Source organism: Platalea leucorodia (genome assembly GCF_965183815.1).
Source record: "Platalea leucorodia genome assembly, chromosome: 5".
NCBI classification, from domain to species: Eukaryota; Metazoa; Chordata; class Aves; order Pelecaniformes; family Threskiornithidae; genus Platalea; species Platalea leucorodia.
The window spans coordinates 3,854,805-3,880,365 of NC_138827.1; the positions used below are offsets into that span (position 1 = coordinate 3,854,805).

Here is a 25,561-nt window from a genome sequence, read left to right on the forward strand (position 1 = left end):
TAACAAGAAGTTTTTTTCCAACTTTCCTCCCCCAAAATCTTACTATCATCATCATATACTAAGGTATTAACAATGGAGAAGATAATAAGAGAGACCTATTGATTAATTTTGCTTTCCAAAATAACTTTTCTCAGCAGGAAAGCGACCACACTTGTTAAAATATTTAGATGTATGTTTTGCAGGAACACGTTAAGATTTCCCTAAATACACACACTGAGCGTATAAATCTCAGTATACAGCTGGTATTTGAGACTAATATTTGAGTTTGCTTGGAGAGGAAGTGATTATTTACTTTCAATATAAGACCTATGTTCACAGGACACCTACCAAACCTGCTCCTTTCTTTGAGAACAATGTAATCCTTTATTTACATAAAGAGTGCTTCAAAAGCATCATGTGAATACATAGCTAATATATAAGATGGTGAACAGTCCAGTCAACTAAGCTATCCCTAAAATGGTCCAACATTCTGGCAAAGGCCATTAACCTAAAACAGACCCTGAAGTATATTCATGGTCATGACTTCATGATGATAAAATTGATCAAGTGAAGGATTTTACTTCTGTTCTTCTCCGATAAGAATTGCCCAGTTTATCCGGCCAGTCATCTGGGATGATTCTATCATCTCACTGCATTCACATAACCCGTACTTTTTATAAAGAGTATTAACAAGGATGTTCTGCAGCATGGTCTGTTATATTCTTGTCACCTTTCACCTGTCTTGCACAGAATCTGGTTTTAAGCTGTAACAACCCTCACCCTCTTCCCCCCAGATATCAAGCAGCGCTTTCAAAACAGATTTTAACTTTGGACCATGAAACAATAAAGCAAGATGAAGCACAGTTTGACTACAATAAGGTAACGGCATACTCTATAGTGAAATATGTAGGGCTTTATGCATGCACTACGACAGAAACTGAACCAGACCGGACTGAAATAAGTGTTCTTGAAAATTCTAAATTCGTTGAGAAGAGGGATTAGGGAACTGATTCAATTGTTGTACTAAAATTCTCCACAGAGTCAAATTTGAACAAGGGCTGAAAAAGTTTGTATCATTGTCCCTTTCTTAAAAGCCACGCTGAACGTACAGCACTGGCAGCTGACATGGGCCTGCTAAAAAGTGATTAATCTTCTAAAAATATTGCCAAAAAATAGCTCTCCTTTAAATCAACAAAACACACCATCACCAAGGGAAAGCATAACTTGTTTCTTACAAGTACAATCAAATTAACAGGCTATATGAACTTTGCAGAACTCTTAAATACCACTTAAAGTTGTAGCATTAAGAAATGAATACATGAAGCTAGTAATTTAACTGCAACTTGTTCAATAATATTTTTTAAAAGGCACAAAATCTTTCTCTTAAAGTAAAAATCACTCCAACCCTGAGTAAGGGATAAACACTAACAGATTCCTATGAAAATCACTCGGAACTAGGAAACCTCATTCATTCATTCATTAGTGAATATAAGGGGAGAAGGAAGAGGCATTTGATTTTTTTCGTAATCAGATGTAAATCAATACATTAATACATTTTTATTATATTACTGGCTATCATAAAATGCATTTCAAAAATGCAGCATTTGAAATACTTCACGTTCTGTGCCTGGTTTCTCATACTTGCTATCAAATAAAAGCTTCAAAATACTTTTTCCTCTGGATTTGCATGTGCCTGCAGTGGAATTCTCCACTTCCTGGAATTCAAAGTAAGTATGTGGTTGTTTGAACAAATCACCGTGTTGCACCACCCCCAATACCTCACCCTCCCTCCATCTCCCCCCCCCCCCAAAAAAAAACAATTAGCAGATTAAGTCACTTTTTATGAACACAAGCGTTCGCTTCTTAGAGAAGGTTGATTCTGAAACAGTAACACTGGCATCATTTCAACCACACCTTTTCCATGGAAGTCATGTCAAATAAGGAAATGCATCCCCATCATACAACATACACTTATCTTTTGAAAAACCTGACCGGCAATATAAGTGCTTTCATGATTTCCCAGACCCAGGCAAGCTGAGCTCCAGTTTAGTCCTAAGGCAGTAGAACATCTGCTTTCTAAGTAGGGCATTTGAATTTTGAATCACTGAATCACATTTAAAGAGAAATGCTGAGTTTTGTGAAATGATTGGCATCTAGTGGTAAAGAGATTGCATCTTTTTGTATAATACAGCAAAATTAAGTACTTCCAAGCAGTATGAGATTCAACTTTAAAATGACTCAATCCAAAAGGAGAAAAGTTCACCATCTGGAAAAAAAAAACCTCTGCAGAGAAGTCAATTTGTGAAATAGACAATAAGGAGACAAAAGAGCAAAGAGCTCATTGACTTAGAATCATTCCTTTAATCCCAATTCCAAGCTAATGTTTTAGGAGTAGCTGTAGCCCTTTTCTGTCTTGCCAGCTCTAAGGTAAATGAAGCCGTGCACAGTATCCTAGCTATTTTTACAAACTGGCAAGAAAATGATCGCAACCAAATGAAAGGAGGAACTATGCACATCTCACAGATGTGTTGCATAAATCCTGAGTATGTGAAACATGATTTAAACTAACTCTATTTGTAAAGGAAGGCAAACTATTAAGACGCTTCCAGTGTATCTGGAGAAACTGCCATGGATGTATTGCTCACAACGTACCTGGAATACACACCCAGGTATTACCTGTTTCTCTAGGAGTAAATTTTTCCATAAGCCTCATCCTGGAGTTGTGTGTTCAAAACCATATCACAGTAAGCTCTTCATTGCTTATACAAGTTACAGTTCAGCTTTTGCAGATACAAATCACAAAGCAAAAGTTGCTTGATAATGAATGCTAATCTTACCTGGAACCTTGTCGACGGATGCAAAAACAGAGCGCTGCACTGTAGGATCACTGCTACCACGTCGTGACTGATCATAAAATCTAAATGGAAGGTGTTGGGCTGTAGCTGCAGAGCTGTGTCCAAAACCCATAACAACCTCAGTTGAAGGCTGAACAGGAAGATCCAGGAGAGCTATGTTTAATCACAATTGATAATTTTGTTACTCAAAAATACATAAAAGGAAGAGTAGGTGAAAACAAAATTGATAGTTTGCTCAGGATCTTAAGACTAAACCAGATTGTTTAACATATCTTGCCTGCATTTACCTCTTAATTATGGTTACACTTACACTGGAAAAGAAGAGAGACAACATTTCTGGCAACCTTTTCTACCATTGCTGTCCACACCACATTCACACTAAGGAAGCCTCAGAATACAGCGGAGAAGGAAAAAAAGGGATTACAGTAAGCTCCTTGCATTAACCAAGCGATAGGAGTTATTTAAAAAAAAAAAATCTGTTTTTCAATGTACAAATCAAGTCATCCATTAGTTACAACTGAACACTGCAGAAAGCCATTTAAAAAGCTTTAAATGTGGCAAAAAATGCCTTTGCATTACCATTCAACCTAAAATTTTAATATCGAAATAGACCTATTAACCTCAAACTTGCTTTACATTTTTTAACATGAAGCAAGCCATAAAAGTATGACATATCTATTTTGTAAACTCAAAGCATAAAACTCTTTTTAGCTAGCTTCCTACAGAACCATAAGACACTAAAATAATCTTAAATCATCTATAATCAGAATAATTCTCTGGCCAACTCAATAATTTTAATACCAGCTATGAATTCGTTTTTCACAACTCTGACTAGTTCATTATCGCTCTTGGACAATCCAAGTAACTGAGAGAGCTGGTGTCCTTTTCCATTTGCCCACCTATTTTCCTTCCTGTATTTCAGAGTTTCCTTTTCTATACACACCAATTCATTCAGTTTACTGGTAAGCTTCAATTTATTCTTCACTCACTTGAATATTCAAGTAATATTCTAATCGCTCTTTGCTATTTAGTCGAATTAACTCTTTCCTTCAACTCTTTGCCTGCATTTCCTCCAAACCCATACATCTAGCTGCTGATACGCCACTTAACATTTTGGATTGTTCATCATCACCACATCCAAGCACTAAACACCATCATCAACACCATCAAGACACCATCCAACTCAGGACTCAGGCAAGCTGAGCTCCAATTTAGTCCTAAGGCAGCAGAACACCTGTTTTCTATGTAGGGCATTTGAATTTTGAATTACTGAAGCACATTTAAAGAGAAATGCTGAGTTTTGTGAAATGATTGACAGCTAGTGGTAACAAGACAGGATTCCTTCTTTTTCATCCTTTCTTTCATCTCTTTTTTCTATCATTAAATATGAAAACATATATTTTACTCCAATAAAATCTGTTCCTTGGAAACTAGGCATTGGTTTACAGTTTTCTGTGGCACACCACTACTTAGATTTTTCTAACACATCCTTATGTTACAGGGTGATTTGCTATGACACACAAGTCTTGTTTCTCAGAATAATTTCAAAATAACCATTCACCTGCTATTCTCTGCATTTTCATACGCCGAGCTTGGATACGGCCTTTTGCAAGACGTTGTTTTGCAATAATGCAGCGAATGTGATCAGAAAAAATAAATGTAGCTTGAAGGATAGGGAAGGGCTTAGAATGAGGACTTGAGGCAGGCTTATGAATTATTATGTTCAGAGCTCTACTGTCATCCTCTACTCCCGTCACCTGCATATCCTAAAAAGAAACAGAAGGCAAGCAGCTAATGAAAAAGTTAGCATTTTTAAACTACAGATTAAATATCAACATTGAAAGAAAACCCTATGAATGTTCCACTAAAGCTCCTACAAAAACAGTTTCCCTGTTAAAAAAGAAAAGACTATGCAAGCTGTACAACCTTGGATTTAGTTCTTCAGAAATTACTCGTAGAGATTAAGTGAGTTTAAAATTCAATTATTTAAGCATAGCGAATTTTCAGGAAATACAAACAGTATTGGCTAAGGCAAGAGAGAGACATAAATGAAAGAAACTTCTTAAAGCTTTTGAAATCGTTAGATAAGCACAGATAATCTTGAAGTTACAACCTGTCATCTTCCCTACCCATGCAGGAAGATTAGAACTCTAGGAGAGTTCATTACTGTGCTACTTAAGGAACGTGCTTGGGACTCAATCCTAATTGTATAGGATTTCAGTGTTCAGACAAACACAGCCCAATATATATCTTGGGGAAGTCACCTCATTTTCAAACGTGCCTCTAGTTAGCTATACAAATTTCTTCAGAAAACCATAAATAGTTTAAAAGGCAGGAACTAGAAAAGACTAGTAACAGAAGAAACAAGTAAACACGGTACAGAGCTTAAATATGTAAGCTAATATTGGTATTACTGTTTATCCAATATAATTACAGATTTTCAGCTGAGAAAAAGTAACCACCCAGATTAAAACTTCTGTTACCTGCAAAAGGCCTGCAAACTTAACGACTCCCCATCCAAGTCTGGCAACATCTGGCTCAACCAAACTCATCTGGTAAATATCCACAGCCAGGAATCTTTGAACTTGACCCCCATCCTTTGTTATGACTGTACAAGCAATCAGGTCACTGTTATCTGAAGGAAGGAAGGAAAAAAAGTTACATAGCTACTCAAGTTAAGGATCCTGGGTTTTGCTTGTTTTAGGTAACATAAAATGTTAATACAGAAAAGTGTAATCATCTTTACAACACACGTTTGAAGTTATTCAAGGTTTTCTTTTCTAATATATATTTTGCATTTCCCTATCATATTTTGTTACATAGAAAGGGCAGAATGTATTTTAACAACAGTGGTTCAGATATCTTACAAGTTACATATAATATATGTATTATATGCACCTCGCTTTCTCTTACCACCTTCATTACCTTTTAGTATAAAAGGTCACTTCATTTCAGGGGTGAAATTGCAACAGTGCTGATTTCTCTCACTAAGTGGAAGTCTCACAAAGTCTCGTCAAAAGGCCACAGCTGCAGTCCCGCGCCACTGCAGGCAATTACCTCTACCTCTTATAAACTCAGGCTCCATTCTGACACAAGTTACATTTCTACAGGTCTGAAACCTGACTATTCTGACTGTTGGAAGCCTTTCAACTTCAAGACTATATGGACCCTCCAGGTAAATTGTATCAGGTTTTTGCCAATATTTGTTAAATGAGATGGCAGTTTTTCCTTTACCTCCCCCCATTTTATTAATTTATATTGAATAAACATATCCTCTCTTAACCATTACTCTAGGACCCCTCAAACGAGCCCCAAAATACAGATCTCCAGAGGTACATACACCATTCCCTGATCCTCCTGCACCTCCTCACTGTACCTGTTCCAGTTCAACCCATCATTCTTGACAATTGACTAAATCCCCTTCTTTACACCAGCTGAAGCCTACTGAGCACCCATAAACTGGCACTGACACCTCCTAGCAGACCTTTGCTAATCTTACTAGAGTTGCCTTTTCCTTTGCTTCAAACCGATACTTTCACTCACGTACTTAATACACACAGGTCTTTTTCCTCTCTCTCATCCAGCACAACTTAGAGCAAGTAAAAGATTCTATGACCACGCATGCTGTCCTCACGAGTTCATCACCTTTGCGATTCTAGATGGTACTCCACAGAATTGGATGGATTTAGCCAGCTAAATTGCAGCATTTTAACTATTTCCTGCAATAGTTTTGATCGGGTTTTGGGTTTGCATTTTTTTTAGGATAGACAGCATCCAACTTGAAAGCAATGAGTTCTATATTTTGCTTCTACCTTAGCCATAGTTTTTTTTCAACACGCTCATTCTCCTTAGCACTCTGATAGAGTCAGCAGCTTGGAGTTATTCGTTCAAATCGCCTTTCCTAAAATGAGGGTTCAATGCTATGGGCACCAATTGTTGTTAAGATATATGACGCTTTTTTCCCCTCCTATTCCACATACACATATTTTTAAGGACGCTGTATTTTTAGACATGTGTCTACATACTGAAATCAGTTTGATAAATGGTATCATTTACAGTAAGGTACGTATCTTTCAAAAAGGCTGCCTTCTTATTCAGATTTTTTATATCTATCTGAAGGGAGCTATTCTGACACACAGAATTCCATGTATCTCTAACACGTACAGCAGTGTCTCCATACTGAACACTGATGTTAGGTGCTTTTGCATCTGAAACACAGCTGTAGCATTTTTCACTCATTTACACAGTGCATTAAAAATAATCTGAATTAAAGCAATGGAAAAAATATCCGACTACTGGTTTTCTCCTCTTTAGTTTACCATGGTAAAACAAACAAACAAACAAACAAAAAAACCCAACCAACCAAAAAAACCACCCTAAAAATAAAACTAGAAGAATTAGCTAAATGGATAGGAATGAGGCTGCAGGTTATGGAAAACAGCAAAACTTAAATTTACTTATCCAAACATCTAAACAAGTAGTTAACACCGTATTTCATACTAGAAACATCTGTGGGGTAGATGTCAGCTACAAGTGGAAGTATAAAGCTCTTTGCAGTGGCAGGTCATACAACTAGGGACAACAGCCATAAATTATGGTTTGGGAGGTGGAGGAAATTCTTTTGTGCGTACTACAGCACAGCAGGTTAATCAGAAAGGTGGTGGAATTTCTATCACCAAAGGTTTTCAAGTTTCAAAAAAAACAAAACAAACACTCTTCCTAAAACCAACCTCCTCTTCCTCCCAAAAAACCCACACACCACAACCGAGAGGCCCCTTCCTACTAACATGTCTGTGATTCTACCAATGACCCTTTACCAGCAGGATCCACTCAGAATTGATTAGGTGGTAGGAGAGAAAGGGAGGAAATATGGAACGCTAACACAATTAAAAGAGGACAATTAATGCTAATCCAGTGTGATTCTAGTGTGAGCTTTTGAAATTTGAGAAAACAAAGTTTAATCAATAAATACAACACTGCTACTTTTCTGCAATACAGACAGGACGCGATTCAGTTACATGAGGACTGATTGCTATTACCTTCTCATATGCCCTAGAAGGCTCAAGAAATCCATACAGGATTGGCAAATATTACTGTCAGGAGCCTATGGGAGCCTTATTGCTTTTTAAAGCAGAAGCTGAGACACCAGGCAGAAAATCACAGGAGATCTAAAATGGCAACGTAGGCTACGTTTAGCCAACAGAATCTTATTCCAATATTATTGTACCAAAGACATTCTAATAATCTGAACAATAAAGATAACAATATATATTAAATGCATCAAAAGCTCTATCTAAATTTTTGATCCAAAAGTGTATCTGTATTCCTATGTATTTTATACATACACACCTAGAAGTGGTAACAGAGGTATAAATCTAATACATCCCCCCAGCAGTTACCTTCTAATACCTAAATTATTCCACCTTTTCATTTATAACTGAAAAGTTTGAAGTTATTGTCAATGTTTCTAAACCATGGGAAAACAAGAATAATGCACGTGTCATCTATTCTGAACTGGCCTGTGAAATTAGGCATAAGACACCCAACAATATTTGACTGTTTTGAAATGCATAATGTTATATACATCAGGGAATGAAAAACAGAAGCCTTCTAGTAGGAAAGATTGTAGCCAGGACTTAACTTCTCTGAAAGAGACTTGGAATTACAGTTGATAACAAAGTGAATGTATTTCTACAATAAAATGGCAGACGAGCTCTGAATGCACACGATGGGGTAATACCTCTGCTTTACACTGGTGTGTTACCCTAACACCGTGCTAGCTCAAGTACACTCAGTTTTAAAGAAGCAGGCTGAAAGACACGTGAAAGACCACCACAACAAAAACTGGCATGAAAATTAGAAATATCGGGGTTTTTTTTAAAGCAAAAAGCTTAATAATTCAACTAACTTAGTTTGAAGAACACCTGGGAGGCAGGAAGATTTTAATCCATACATAAATAGTACAAACAGATAAGAAATTTAATACCGGGTCAAGTCTGATAGACAAAAGCTGCCAACGGCAGCAGTTCCATGGTGAAAATAATTGACTGAAGAAACTACACAATTGGCACTCTGCTCCTTCACAGGACAAAGTTCCTAATCAAGAACTACTGTTTGTCTAGGAATACACTTTGGTTCAAACACAACTAGCTTCAGGGAAGTCATACATAACACACAGGATATATGCAACATTTTTTTCCAAGCTATAGAAACAGAATAAAAAATGAAAAACCCTATGAATATAGCCATTAACTGAGAAGGAATTAATTCTCAAACAGTTGGTATGACTAAAGAAAGATGGGCTTACTATATAGCCTGTCCTTTACATTAAGCTCTTATAGCCGATACCTTTTTTGAAGCAGTTTCAATAACAAGCATAAAGTGTTATCAGTGTTAATGAGCTCTTAAGGCTTTCAACAATTACAGATGTGTTTCAAAACAGGACTCTGGAACATGTCTGGTTTCTTCTTAACTTGGGACCCTTTATTGCTTCTTTTGTTCTTTAATCCAATTAGTCCATCAACATATTATTTCAGTTGATGTGAATTCCTGGAACAGCCCTATTCTTCTCAAGACCTGAAGTAACTGCATTTGGTCCCCTCTGAATACATAATGTGAGGCTGCTGAATTTTGTGGCTAATCTATTGTGAGATTCTCGACATATAGGCCACAACACCGAATAGAGTTGTGAAGTTCTCAAATACTTGGTTCTGTCCACTATTTGTACAGTTTTCAGTTCAACAGCAAGCAGGTTAAAATACTTGGAATTACTGCTGTACAAGTCCAACTGCCTGACTACAAAAATGCAGCACTTAAGGTAAAGAACTCAAAGGGCTGAAGTTGTTTTCCAGAGCAGAAAGTTTTCATTTTAGATCTCAGAAAAACTTAAAGCATTACTGTAACAGTTTATCAAAGAACAGAAAGGAAAATTACTCATTTATTAGGCAACTGTTACAGGAATCTTTTGAGTTTATACAACTGAAGGTACCCCATTTACATGACTGTTTCTAGTTCACAGCTGCTGAAGGGTCATAAGCTACAGTCATCCTTTATGACAAAAACAGAAGAGAAAGTGTGGTTAAACACATTTCCAGTGAACTGAGCTGTGCTGTAAGACAGTTACAGATACCCAACCACATTTAGATGAAAGAATTTCAAGCCCAGTAAACTTCAGTACAATTGAAATTTGCTCTGGGGATTAAAGTGAACCGCAGACTGAATGGCTCACTGATGTGACCCTGCTGCAAAAAAGTGTAGTGTCATTTCTGAGACTAACAGAAATTAAGTTAATTTTCCTCATGCAAAATGAAGTTTGTAACCAGTTTGGACACCATACCTCCAAGGCATGGATCCCAGGTTTCCCTGGACTTTCTCCAAGAAAAATACAACTTTCAGGAATTACAGCCTGGGAAGGAGAGTTCAAAGACTTCAGCTGCTTCCAGCGAAGATTTAAATGAGGTGAAAATATTGCATAAACATAGGCAACTATTTGCCTGGACAGACTGTGTTATATGAAGTCTTTACGAACGTAACGGTTACTTTAGGAGATGGTCTAAATGTACTTGACCTGCCTCCGGGCTTGATCTGTAATGATTTTATGGTTTCTAGAAATCATCTGCAGACATTGAAAGCTCTTACAGAAAACTTTTATCACCTTGTGTGCATAGCTGGCCACCCAAGATAAGCATTAGGCGGCAGATAGTTAATGCACCACCTCCCACTTTACATGGAGAACTTTTTCCAACAGCATGTAGACTACTGGGTACGATATTCTGCTTTACTACTTACTACGACAGTCTTTAATTGCAAAGAACTTCAGAGTTAAATTTTTGCACCTTGACGTAATGAGTTTATAGAGGAATATACAATCCTTGACAGAACTACAACATATTCTCCAGCTATAGTCAGAGTTTACAAAGCTATTTCAAATTTTATGCAAGTCCTGTGAAACAATTATCTGCACCATACTCTCTATCCAGAACGTTTCTGACAACCTATGTTTTGCCCATGTTGCTGAACAGTTAAATAAATTACTTCTGTTACTCTTCACAATAAACAGCCCTCTCTGAGAGGCTCAGAATTACCTTCTCACTGTGTCTGCCATTTCTCTTTTCTCCAGTAGGAAGTCAGACTCTCAGTTCACATATTTAGTCCCTGCTCTTGGCCAGGACAGGGTGCCACCACCCTTCTTGAGCAGGGGAGCACTGCTCCCCTCAGCAACAGCAGAAAAGAGCAAGCATAACTGCCAAGAGTGACTTGAAATCTCTGCTCTTGCAAGAAATACTAACTTTAAAAGAAGAATTCTTTAATGAATTTTTCATCACCTGTTTCAGGTAAAGAAATAGGTCTCAAAGAGAGTTTTAACGATAAAGACTTTTTAGAAAAGAGAAAGACTATGTCAAGATCTACTGAACAAAAAGGAAGATTCAGGACAAAGGCAAGGAGGTTTAAGATGACCTTGGAAAGAAAGGAAAAATACAGAATTGTATACACATGAATTGAGAAGGCAAGATAAATTGAGGAGAAACCCCGGGCACACATTTCAGAATGTAAACCAAAGGACAAGTCATGTTAAAGATGGTTTGGTTTGTGGGGTGGGGTGTTTTGTGTGGGGTGTTTGTGTTGTGTCTGCAATACCTGTTTGAGGGGAGTAAAGATGAAGCCAGTGGTATCCAAAAACAAGATGAGAAGCACTGAGCACAAATTGAAATATAGGAAATTCCACGAAAACACTGGGGGTAAAAAAACCCAACAAAACCCCACAAACCTTTTTTTATTGTGAAGGTGGTAAAAAACACTTGAACAGATTGCTCAGCGATGCTGTGAAATCTCCATCCTTGACGATAAGCAAAACCTGCCTGGTGAGGGCCCTGGGCAACTTGCTCTAGCTGAGCCTGTTTTGAGTAGGGGGGTTAGACTAGATGATCTCCTGAGGTTCCTTCCAACCTCAATTATTCTATGATAAATTTTCCTCAAATCGTATTAAAAAAAAGTGTTGACTATGCTGCCTTTATAAAGCCTGTATATTTGGTAGAGACAGAGTGAACAAGCAGACCTAACTATAATGTTACTTTTTTCAGTTTTAGCAAAGAAACAACAGCTTTAAATGTATCATCATTTACCTCCTGGCCATGACATTTAAAACATTGTCACTAACAGAATCAGCAGCCTGAAACCAAGCATCGAGGCCGTTAATTCCGAGGCTGTTAATCTGAGCTGCCAGTGAACTTCACACAAACAGTGAGCTGCTGAATAAGATTAAAGAAGCCACCTACATGAGACACCTACAAACTCACATGCAGTCTAAAGCAGGCAGTTATCACATAATACACGAGTGCTTCAAAACTATTTACAGTAAAAAACAATACTGAAAATTAACAGTATATATCATTCTGGTGGCAGCATACCCAGCAATATGGAATGAACCTTCTATGGAATACCTGACTCATTTCTAAACATACAGTCATATATAGTGCTGACAACCTTGCAACTACACTTAAAGGCTTACAATGAACATATGAGCACCAAAATATTAAAATACTTCTTTACAAGAAACTGTAACTTTTCTTATCAAGCTCCCATAAAACACCAGCAATGCATCTGGGGGGAGGAGGGGGAAGCCATTTTGATAAGGTGAGTTTTGCAGGATTTTTCAAAATCAAAACAGTAGCTGAAATAATTACTGGATCTTGTTAACCTCCACTCCTTCTTGATACTATATGTATACGAATGAGCATAACCACTGAAAGCATCTCAATGTTCAGAAAAATTTAAAAAGCATTGTAATAACAGACTGAGGAAAATTTGTTAGAGCGAAAAGATCTCCAAAGTGATAATTAAAGAAAGGCACACAATTATCATTTTTTGGGTCACGTTTTGCCAACTGAAATGCTGATATTCCCTTGTCTCTCTTTCTTGGGCAATGAAAAAGACTTGAACTGGAAACCATGTCTTTATGCTACCACACACACTAGAACTTCATCCCTGTACTACCTCAGTTGAGGTCGTTTAAGTAACAATAGCAGTAATAAGCAGTTTAGAAAGAGTTACCAACTGAAATACATAAACTGATGTACATGTAAATGCGGAACTTCGCTCAAAAGCCCCAATGAACGCAGAGGATTTGCTAGTAGCCTTGAAAATAATAAAATTAAAATAAAAATCACAAAACAACTCTGATGGCTTTGAACAAAGAGTGTGCAGTGCTGTAGATGGGAAGAAGCGATGGAGGGAAAAAGGCGCACATCCCAAGGAAAAGGTTAAAAAAAACCCCAAAGCAACAGAATAAAACAGGGAAAATATGATTACAGTTGCATACTTAATAAACTTTTTTTTCTATTTTTAATAACTTCAGCATTTTCCAATGCTTTCAAAATAAAGCTCGGATGATTCTGAATCAAATGTGAAATAGTGTTTCATTAAACATATACAAAAATGAGATTTTTTTTCTTTCTTCTTTCAACCTTTTCTAAAGGTTGGACCAGATGATCTTTTGAGGTCCCTTCCAGCCTGGGCTGGTCTATGATTCTAAGAAAAAACAGTTAACATCAACCCAATAATCATAGATACTCAGCAAGCGACTTTTTTAAACCAAATAGATACTATTTGCTGTGAGGATTAGATCCAAATGTCTCTATCTGTGCTACACAGGATTATTTTAGCAATTTACCGACAAGAAAAGCTCCTCCCAAGGCAACACTTGAAACATAATCATATTTTGTGGACACAGATACCTGTGCCACTTCTTTGGAACAGGTCTAACACCTGTCACCTTGATTTGAAGATGAAATAAGTCTATGCCTTTCCAGCTAACCAGGAAAGAAAAGTCTTTTGAAACCAACACATGAAACTGATCGTTCAAGACAGATTCTGACTTAAAGGCAGGATATGAGAAAACTCAACAGTAAGGCCCTTTTTACAGCCTCTTTCAGTTTATTTCAGTTTTTGGAAATAGGCTAGAACTCTGTTCAAAATTTTGAGATCCCAGACAGACTGACTCACTCCTCCTTCAGATGCAGGCTGTTTTCACCAACAGTGGGGTAAGCGATGTGTTTAACTGAACTTCTGTAACTCTGCCAGCTGTGGAAAAATATTTGTTTACTAATAAATGCTAGAGTATATGGAAAGGGTCATGCTTTGAAAAATCTATGGCTGTAATTACATACATACCACATTACATTGTGGTCCCAAAATAAAGACTAAAATCTTCTGTGAAAAGATCAGAAAGCAGAGACTACACTAAGGCACAGAACTGCCATCATTATGGGGATACTCTGTATTTAAACTTAAATATCTAACAACAGCACACATAAGGAACAGATACAACTGTAATACTCTTGAAGTGTATAACACTTCCTACTACAATTCATACTGTTTATAAAGCCTATTATCTGCACTAGGTGTTTACTAAACAGTATCTCAGGATTGTACCTGGAAGTACCAGAACATCTCTGCAAAAGGTTCAGGTTTAACTCTGATGTAATCTGTAACAGCTTCCCATCTGTCCACAGAATATAAACATATATTTGTGTATTCAGACATTTTGAAAGTCCTATATTGATCCTTCTGTCTTCTGATTTATGTCATACTGAAAGCTGGTTTGGTAGTTAACACCTTGCTGGTAAGAAAAGCAGCGATCTTAAGTCTTAATTAAAAAAAAAATCAGCTCAAGTTAACCACTAAATTTCTAAAATAGATTATCTGGAAAAAAAAAAAAAAAAAAAAGAAAAAAATCCTCTTTCCAAACATTCCAGTAACACACGCTGAGCGGCAGGGATGCATAAAACAGGATCCAGTTTTGAGTGACATGTCCCCTTCCAGGAGAAGCAGTTTAGAGACGTTTCTTCTGTAAAGATAAACTCAGTTGCTGAAGTCTACACTAATGAGAATTTGGTTTTCTCCTCCAAAGAAGGATGGATCTGCTGTCCCAAATTGTGAGTGTGTCATAAATCGTACTTGCTATTTTCAGTGAGTTCCTGGTTTTGCAATCGAAGAGCTACCAGCATACAGCAATATGCTTAATTCAAATTGTATTACAAAAAAATTAAAGTGAGTATAGCCTGGCAGATTCTTACCTACAAGATGATTTCTAAACACTGTTCCACATTTTTGAGTCTTTCTGCTTTTATACTGCAGTTGTGAGACTTCTTGAATGCCTTCCTAACACATCAGGTGATAAACAATGTAGTTAAGAATTCCACCTTGTTACTACTATAAGTTTGATAGCAATAAAATATTCACTGTAGAATAGTCTGGAGGTTAAAAAGACGAGCTAGAAATCACTAGCTAGAAATCCATGAGCTCTTCTGAAAAAGAGCACTGGGAACATACAACTTAACAAAGGTGTTGGGAGGACTATCAGGTGATACTTTAGGAATAAAATAAAATAGGTTAATTCGTATGAAACCACTTCAGTTCTCCCCTGGGATGTACTACAGTCATGCGGGCATCTCTGCTGCCTTCCACTAAGAAAGCGGAAAAGCACAGGTAAGTAGTCAGTCAAAAGAAAAAGCACCTCCAGTCTAAATGAATCAAAGCTAAATAAGTATTTGGTCAATCCCAATGTTGTTCTTTATGTGAAATACTGCCATTTACCTTCTCAAACAGCTTAATGCTGACTCAAAGGAGAATTCTAACCTTCCTATCTCAAAAAAATGTTTTTGTAACTTTGATTTTCTATCTTAAACTTGAGTTTATGCTTAGTGCAGTGGAAAGGATAAAGTCTTCTGAAAATTAAGAGGTGAGTTATCAGATAAATTATAGAAAACCAAAAGATTCTCATATAAGGGTTTCTTCTCATATAAGTGTCTCTAGAGCACTAATGCCTGGGTTCCAGGGGTAGGGCAATGGAACCTACTTTTTTTTCTTTACTTATATATGCATGTGTGCAAACACCTACGAATGTGCACACATATTAACAAATAACATAATATCATGCACATGCTTACAAGCGCCATGTGACAAGCAGTTCAGTACCATTGTTGCCTTAGTTCATATTGGTCAGTATAAGTTTGTATTTTAAGTTAATGACTGCACAGTTAAGGACTACAATATGTCTTAAAGCAGCAAATGAGTTTAAAATCTAAAAGGGTGATGTTCTAAATCAACAGTACAGTTTTAATTTAATAGATCTTCTTAAAAACTTTTTTCACAGTAGACATTACATCTTTAAATTTTAGAACACTTCATTCAAATTGAAGCAAATAATTTTCAGGCTAGTAGTTTTTCTTTTTTTACACCTTTTCTATATATAGACTCTTTTAACCATTTATATCCAGCATCCCACACTGGAAGAAGGAAACAACTTTGGACACCATTAAATATAGAGAGCATGGACCACTACTTTAGCAATTATTCTGGCATTATGGACACGTAATAAAAATTACAATCAATTATACATAACAGAGTGAAGTATTAATGACCTATGGTCTAAACTACATGTTCCAAAGAAAAGGATACCTTGTATTCTGTGTAAAAGCGACAGCCTTAGAAATGAAAATTCATAAATAAAAAGACACCTGCAATCACCTGCACAATACCTGCGGTGCAGTCCACTGAATTTTATAATGAGAGCAACCAGCATTTCTCTAGACTAACAGATAAGCGAAGACAAAAGGTATTCTTTTTCTTTTTTTGGGGGGGTGAGAGGGTGGGGAGGAGGAACAAATAACATTTGGAAACAGTATTTCAATCAGATTTACCTTTTGTTTGGTATGTTCTAAAAAAACCTAACAACTACTTCATAATCACATTTCCAGTTAATTTAAGAAAAAACTTTTTTTTCAGTAGAAGCTGATTCATTATTTCAGCTCACCCTCTGAAAAAGAGCCAACATCGCAATAAATAGCTAACTCATTTGAAACAGGAAGCTGAGTTAATTCTATATTACTAATCCTTTAGCAAGTCAACAGTAACTAAATTCTGGACACCATTTTTTACCTGACAACTAATAATTGCATAATGTAATTAACAACATCTTGTGCTGTTCGTTCTCTTTGGGAAAGACCAAAAGTGATGAGTTTGCATTACGCTCATTCCACTTAATTCACCAAGCCAAAACAATACCAGTAGGAAGAGGACAGAATACAACTATTGAAGAACACATTTTAAGAAGTATTTTGCCTGCATATTTTCTTAAATCTTTTAAATAATACAGAAATTCAACAAATGGGAATTGCGATGACTCAACTGTCAGTCTTTCACGCCATCGGCCAGGTAGCTACCAAAAATGCAAACACTGGACTGATATCTTGGTATCTTCTCATCTACTGTAGCCTAATGCTTGCATTTACTTAGTAAAAGCCTGTCCATATCCTACAGCTTGTACATTTTTACAAGTTCAGTTAACTGCTTTGATAGCATTCTTTCCACATTTACAGATAAACGAGTTTATTCTCAAAACCTTTCACTGCTCTAAGCTGCATGGCTTGGACTTTATGCCAGAAGGAGTGTCCTCTGACATTTTCAGTATTGCAGACAAACATATTTTCTAAAAATTAAATTTAATAAATTTTTAATGATAATTTTGAAATATAATTTATTTATTTGTTTAAGGTTTAACCTGGATTTCATCCATTAAGCTACCGCACAGCAGGTCTGGTATCACAGAACTTTTGCTTAGCTCACTTAGCTCATTTCAGTGTTTTCCCTTCACTCAGATAATTAATATTCTTGGTGGACCTGATGCACAAAAAAAGTCTCTGAGATACTGGATGTATTCCCATAACATCTACTAAGGCAACCAGGGCAACTGTTTTTTTTCGTTGGATTAAGATCAACAAGCACTTAAACACAGAGAATCAAAAAAAATAACGTCTAAAACATAAAGCATTTTTTTCCTTCTTTTGTAAGAAAACCTTCAAAAATTAAAACCCTAGCAAATACACACGCTCTATTTTAGCAATCACATGCTTAAACCTTTAAACAAAAAGCAAATGTCTCACACTATAGTAAGATTAACTTAAAACATAACAAGTTACTGTTTCTTAACCAACGTCAGTGCTGGAGACAGTAAAACTGCAGCTCTATGATATAGGCCAGAGTCGCTCTAGAAATTACACTGTTTAGTAACACATAAGGTCATCTAGAGATGTATATTTTGATGTTAAATGAACACAGGTATATTGAATTTGCAGAAAAATGGCATACTTCATGATTCTATTCCTCCCAAATTTTTTTATTTCTTCAGTATGGAGAGTGCAGTAGTATTCTGGGATACTGCAGAAAGAAGGTACTTTGCCTTAGTATCACAAGGTCATTCTGGACATCACAGACTGATTCCCCTTGGGAATAGCTCAGCATCCTGTTCAACTATGGCAGTAAAAGCTTCCATATGCCAACTTTAAAATGACAGAAGAGATATGAAGAAAAAAGTCCAGGGTGGGGGGCACATGATGACAACCAAACCCCAGCATCAGTAAAACAGCACAGTGTAGCTGTTGGAGTAATTACCTCCAGTCTCTTCAAGTTCATGAATGGTTTAAGTGCATCTGGAATAGGTGAAAGCAGAATAGAACAAAATCGTCCTAGGATCAGTTTGTTTAGAAAACTAACATACCCGGAAACCAGATGAATGACTCGGAATCCTTTATGTGCTAAATATTTAAACCCTGGAACATTTATTAACAGTCTCTTTAAAAAAAAAAAAACAAACAAAAAAACCCAAAAAAAACAAAAAAAAACCCAAACCAACCCACAAGAAGTGTTCCAAATCCAGGAGAAGACAAACTTAATACAATCATCTTTGGTAGCCAATTACACAACCAAGATAACTATTTGGCATTTTTAATTAAAAAAAAGTCAGCAATTTTTCCATGTCATAGACTCTTTGGGAAATTGAGGGACTACTTACTCAAGTCAAGAACATCATCTGTCTTTATCAGATCTTCCTCCCTTGTGAGTGGTAACTGAGTTTCTGGCTCATCTCGCAAGTGCAGTGATAGCGAACGGAGCATAAAGAAAACTCTGATTGCCTTGAGAAATTAAAAGAAAATATTAAAATATTGCTGCAGTCAGCACTACATATTTTAACAGAATCTGACAAACCTATACTCACTTGTACAACCCCGAGTTTGTTGTCATGCAGTAAATCTACTTTTTAAACTGAGAAAGCAGAATGTAATTTCAAAGTCAGTTAAAAAAGGATATGGAAGAAGTTGAAACACGCTATTTATTTGCAATGAAGTAAAAGCGGCAGAGCTTTTATCCCGCTGGCGCACTTACACAGATTGTGACTGACAGGCAGATGACTACAGGAGATGTTTAAGCAAAAACAACAATCTTGGATTTTTTTTTTTAATCGTTATTTTAGGACTGATTGTATTTACAACACTTGTATGCTACAGACAGCTACACAACCAACCTTCAGAGACTCTCACATTTTGAACTTAAAACAGTAGTAACTCTTCTAGCTGAGTCTAGCTAAGATGTCTACAAGTTTGAGAGAACACAGTGGGGATTTCTGAGTTTTAATTTGCTGTGTTCATCAAAACTAACCACGTGCAAAACAGCATTCTTGGAGAACTTCATCTATATTCTCAGAAGGTCTATATCAGGGCAAAGCATTCTGAAAGCTGCACCAGTCCCAAGGAACTTTCAACAGCTGCTCTGTGAAATTAATATTCTTGTTTTGATTTAGAAATTAATGACATATGGTATGCAAAGACTAAAAGTGCCAAAGAACAATCATCATTTTATTAGCCACATTTTGAAAGGCACCATTTATAATCCTCTTCCACTACAAGAACTGTATGTTCAGTATAGCAAATTAAAAATCATTTTTTATTACTTCCCGTGTTTTGTTTTTTAAAACAGTTTCCTACATAGCAATTCTGTGGCATACTGTAAATTAACTGCTGCCTTACAGTAAAAGCATGGAATTCATGGAACAGCTGCAGTGCCCAGGAACTCCCAGATTGCAGGAAGTATTAGGAAAAACAAATCTAAACTTCTTTAAGGCAACCCCCTTCACCCCTCTATTTTTAAAATCAACAGAACTGTGGCTCCTGTGAATCAGAAATGTGAGTGCTTGGCCAGCTATCATACTGGTGGTGCTTTCAGAAACTTCTGGCAGAACACGGATGAAGAGAGGGAAGTCATATATCTGGTTCTTCCATGAACTGACACCAGAGCAGACGAATTTGGTATGCTGTTGAAATCTAATAGGGCAATATGATTATTCGGAGCAAAGAATGTCAAGGGTATCTAACAAAAATACGATATTAACACTACCTTATGAATAAGAGTAGAGTCATTTTACAATGGGCAATGATCTCTCCCATTTAAGCTGACTGCATTCTAATGTATTGTGGATTTACTGAAATTAAATAGGATTACTATAAAGCAGTTTTACTACCAGATGCTTCAAGAAGAATTCATGGTATTGGGTTTAAAAGTTTCCAAATTCAATCAAGACAGCAACATCCTTGCATTTTTGGTAACCCAAAAGTCAAACCCAACCGTTTTTTGTTTGAGTTCAGAGGGCAGCCATCACTCACTCTGCTTTCACTTATTTTCCCTTCAATCCTGTTTCCCTCCTAGCAAGAGCCTTAATTTTCCTCGCATACATTCCCTATAAAACTAACGTCACTCATCTCCAAACATGTAATCACATTTACTGCAGAGTTAATCTACAGGAGTAGGAAAGAATATTAGAACTTCAACCTTTGCAAGAAAAAAAAAAAAATCAAGAGCATCAGATGAAAAGGGAACTACGCTGTGCTTCCTCCAATACTGATAGCCCTCAGTTTGCTAGCAATACCAATATAAACCCAAAAGCACATGATTTGTGACTTCCTATCACATCTTATTAGATCCTCGATAAAACAGCAGAGCAGTTCAGTGGCCTAGAATTTTTTTCAGCCGACTTCTGTTACATTCTTGGTTAAGTAGGAACAAATATGAATTGTTATCTACATTACAGAACTACACATTATGATGCTTGGATGATTACTTTGCGCTGATTCCTTCATTTATATACACATACCATGTGCAAAGAGAAAGGAATTTGCAGGGAATCTTATTACATTCCCATGAAAGAGTGTTCTCACAGGTAGTTCAAAACCTGCTCTCAAAGTCTCTGCTCGCTATGTACTCCAAGGTGCAGCGTTTAAGACCCATACTGTTCATTACTTCCCAAATAAGTACATAAATGAGTTTGCATTATTCTAGGTGACTGGTAAGCAGTACCATCTTCAGGACTACAGAAATCAGAAGGAAGAGATGCAACCAACAAGCAGTAACTGGACTACCAACAATTAAAAAGAAGCATCTGATTCCGGGCAGAGGGCTTGATCAAGCAGTAGTAGCCGATTTCAAAAAGCAGCCTAACAACTTCTGGTCATTTTAATGTTTTAAGTCAGAAGGGTTGGCTGTCCGGATTTTGGTGATGTGCCTTTGATAACTTGAGAGATAACTGATTTCTGAGAGTTCCTCCTAAAGTTGTTAAGAGGAAAAGAATTGCCACTTAGAGGGACTTTCTATAGCAAAAGAAGAAGTGAGAGCCTAAAAAGACCTGATCTCTAACAGCTAAGAACTCATGATATAATCAAAGTAAGGGACTTCTTCACTTGCTAGTGAAATAGAACCTGAGAACTTTTTTAGAATCATGCCATGGGATGCTCAGAATTGAATCACTATCCATTTGAAACTGTCAGCAAAAGGACCTTCAGCAGGTTAAGCGGCAGCAGCAATGTCACAAGATACACCTGAAGTTCAGCATATTGTTACGGCAATTCAGCCTAAGAGAGGTAGCCTAGCTGGAAGAGAGAGCACAGGAATTCTAAGAAATTCTAAAACTTCTAGAGCAATGTGATCAGGGGAAGGAGGACCAACAAGGAAGCATTCTGGGAGTTCTTGCTGATGAGAAAGACCCTTCCATCCCAAAGAATTTACACAAATATTTGTACTGATTTTTGAATTTCCACCAACAGAAGTTAAGCTATTCCTTATTTAGCACATGAAAAACCATGGAGCAGTCAGTTTCCATTAACGTGCATTTCTAAGTATCATTCTGTTAAATGCCTCAGAGAGAATTCTAGGAAGGATTTTTGCTTTCCAAGAACAATACTTTTCAAGATAATTCATTGTACTTTATCAGACGTAACTTGCTGTGATAAAAAAAGTTGCGTGGCTTATAGCAAGTAATGAAAACACAAGTTTTCAGAAGATACCTGGAAATAAATTTTTTCTTCAAGAGTACTTGAATATACTTACATATACACTTACATAAATGCCAAGCTACCCAAGGAATAGCACTTTTCAAATAATAAGGTTGTGCAGTAATATATCTTTAAGACTTACTGGCACTGCAAGGCTTATAGGACACTGGCAGATAAGGGCCAAGAACTGACTCCCCCAAGAATGCTGATAATGATGTTGTTATTCAGGTCAGTATCACCTCTACAGATTGTGTCAGTCATAAAAATAAGTATTTTGCTATTTTTCTCCTCACTCTCAAGCTCTCTGTCATGAATTACTTTGGCAAGATGAACACTGCCGAGTAGAATTATATTTTTTGTTATGTCTAGGAACACAAGCAACATGAAGCCAGCCAACCTCCCAGAGGAGATTCTTCCTATAAGAATATAATGAAAAACAGACTGAGATATCAGATCACACAAGGAAACTGACAATGCATTAATGCATCTCATCAAAATGCCTTCTTATGTAGATGTCTCCATGGTATAAAAAAGTTAAAACCCCAGGGCAAGAACATATTGAATTGACTAGACACAAGAAATCGTAGAGAAAAAGCTTCTCCACTGGGACAGGTAAATATTATATACTCTACAGAGAGGTCTGTCTTCATCAAGTCTTTATGATTTTATGGATGAAGCTTCCAATCAAGCAGCTTTCAAGGAAAAAGGTTTGTATTCCTAGAATTGTTCAAAGCCTTTGGCATCACTCTGTCATGAACGAACGTAAGAAAAATAGTCTTACTCACTCTTCGTGTTCTTTCCACATCTCCACAAGGCAATCTTTTCACAAAATCAATACCAGTCAGTGGTGTCCCCGTTGGAGGCAACAAGATTGAGGCATCCATCATCAAGTACTCTACATTCATGGGTTTAATCTATAAAAATATTTTAACATTGATTACTACACAGAACAATAAGCATTTGCATCATCACTTTCAAATAGAACTCATGGTTGCATATTTTAAGAGGAAGGAATTGTTATACAGTTCTGAGAATTTTTGATAGCATCCGTCTTATTTTCAGCTCCTTACATGCAATCTCTATTTTATATTTGCTCATCATTCCCTAAGACTGTTGAAGTTTCCATACTGAAAAAACACAGGAGAAAACTCTGAAAGATTACAGAAGAAAAGCTGTTTCATGAGTACTAAAACCCAAAGTCTGTCAGGTTTGATTTTAAGTCTTGACTCAAATTTGTAATTACTTCAATCACAAGGAAAATTTCCCAGATCCGTTTCTCTCCAAAAAGAACTCTCTCGTCTCTAATAATGCAATAACTTTCACACTAGACAATTCCCTTCAATCACTAACAGAGTCTCTCCCGTACAGTGTTGCTTATTTTCATGAATAAACGATGTCTGAAGCATCTATCCTTCTGTACCTTTGGGCAATTTCATCTAAGTTCTATTATATACACACGCACTAGAGACATGACCTTCTTTTTGCCAGAAAGCCAGCTGGAATGGCTAAAACATATAAAAGCCCTTCCCACAGCTTGTATGATATTCTGCATAGAAGAAAAATGCAGTCGCGTGGGCATTCCAAAATAGCCAACTGTAACTGGAAGCATTCCTGGCCCCTTTGCCACGGTCGGATACAATAAAAGAAGCAGACTGAAACAAGGGCCAGAATTTTCACAGTGCAGTCTTGAACTGCTGCCTTGCACGCATACAAACACAAAAATAGTCTTTAGCCAATTGTTCTCATCTCCGAACAATTAATCTTCAGTGTGTAGAACGCTGGATTAACAAATTCAATTAATGTGCAGAAAGGTACAGAAATTTACATAGACAATGAGAACACAGAACTAAAATTTCTAACAAGCAAGTAACTACTTCAGATGCAGTTCACGTGTGCACGCTGGTTTGAACAGCATTTTACATCATAAAGGTGAAAAATGTTAAAAAAGGAAACTCACTGCTGAAAGCACAAACACTAAGAACTACAGTGTTCAGTTTACTTGCTCATCTGAACTTGTTCTCATCTACTGTTAATGAAGACACAACTTCTTCCTTCCTTTGCCATTCAGACAGAGCAAATATACTTCTGCCTTCGTAGAAGCTCTATACCATGTTATTCACACAACTTATCTGACAAGACAACATCAGTGTTACTTAGCACTTAAATCAGCCTGCCCAGCAAGTAATTTGCTAGCTAGGCAAAGAAATATGCTTTAAGGAAAACGAAGTTCAAATTCTAGAGTGTAGCTCTGTCTTTTATGGTAAATAAAAAAAATGCAGTCTCAGAAATAGAGATACAACAGAAAAACCTACACGTATACTGAACTTGCAACATAAAAATGATGGTAGTATCGGTGCCACTTCTCAAACTAAAAGTACAGCAATACTTAACTACTAAAAAATTAAATGTTTCACTAAATACTTCCATTATTTAGGCTGGTAAGATAAGTGCGTGATGCTTCCCATATTAAAAGACTTATTGCAACACACCAACTGTGCTTTTTCAAAAAGACAACTAGTGGCTGCTCATTAAATCCCTGTACCACTGTGGGAAAAAAACCTGTAACTGAATATCCAAAGTATTTTTATCCGAATTCTAACTAAAGAATTGAAACAGATAATTAGTTTTAAAACATGTTTACAGGTTAAATATGAACTGTCTGAGATTCATCTTAGTAATCTGTTAAAGCTTTCACAGCCTGTACTGCGGCACAGGCAGCACCTCTTCCAGATGAGACAAAGGCCCCGATATTTGCTCACTAGAACCCTGTTCTCTACTGTTAAGTAAAGTAGCACCACTCAAAAGGGAAACCTTCCTGGGCTTCAGAAAGATACAGGAAGATTTTCACATTGTTTAGTAACTAGAAAAAAAAAAATTAATCCAATGACTCATTTCCCAGGATAAAATAATTTTTGCATACTCACTTTCAGAAAGTAATGGGCTTTTATTTAATAAGGAGCTGTGAAATTTCACATAAATGATTTATGTAAGTGTAGACACAACTCCTCAGAGACAAAAAAAACCCACCCATGTTTTGTTGTTCTACTCCTGGGAATAAAGCTACCAACATACTCAGTAGTTATCAATAAGTACTTGTTCTTGCTCCTGTGTTGTATCTGGGTTTGAGGATCTGGCAGGGCAGAAGGGGGGGGTCACTTACTGTCATACTCCGGTATTCATCTTCAAACATATCCAGAAAAATTTCTTCTCCCTTTCAAAAAAAAAATGGATACAGACATATCATGAATCTTTATGGCTACGGAGGCATGCTTGTTTGGTTTTGTTTGGAGATCCACACTGCGGCATCGGAGCAGGTGGATATGCCCCGAAGGAACTGCAGGCTGTGGAGGACCCCCCCTGAAGCAGATGTTTTCCCTGAAGGACTGCAGCCCATGGAGGAGAGGGCCCACACTGGGGCGGGGGAAAACTGTGAGGAGGAAGAAGCAGCAGAGATGAACTGTTATGGACTGACCCCAAACCCCCATTTCCCATCCCCCCGCACCGCTCAGCAGGGGTAGAAGGTAGGAGAGTCAGGAACGAAGGAGCCAACTTCAGCCTGGGAAAAGGGAG

At 37.0% G+C, this 25,561-nt stretch overlaps 1 protein-coding gene across 3 annotated transcripts in view; it reads right to left on the reverse strand.

Annotated features, from left to right (window-relative positions):
- CLEC16A (C-type lectin domain containing 16A) overlaps positions 1-25,561 on the reverse strand; it is an 88,758-nt gene that overhangs the window by 23,297 nt on the left and 39,900 nt on the right. For all 3 annotated transcript variants that reach the window (XM_082314583.1, XM_082314582.1, XM_082314584.1), the window contains 6 exons: positions 25,152-25,202; positions 22,777-22,905; positions 18,685-18,805; positions 5,318-5,469; positions 4,396-4,600; positions 2,817-2,987 (listed from right to left, as the gene is read on the reverse strand). In XM_082314583.1, the coding sequence (XP_082170709.1) occupies positions 2,817-2,987; positions 4,396-4,600; positions 5,318-5,469; positions 18,685-18,805; positions 22,777-22,905; positions 25,152-25,202 (829 nt within the window). The remainder of the gene's footprint in view (positions 1-2,816; positions 2,988-4,395; positions 4,601-5,317; positions 5,470-18,684; positions 18,806-22,776; positions 22,906-25,151; positions 25,203-25,561) is intronic.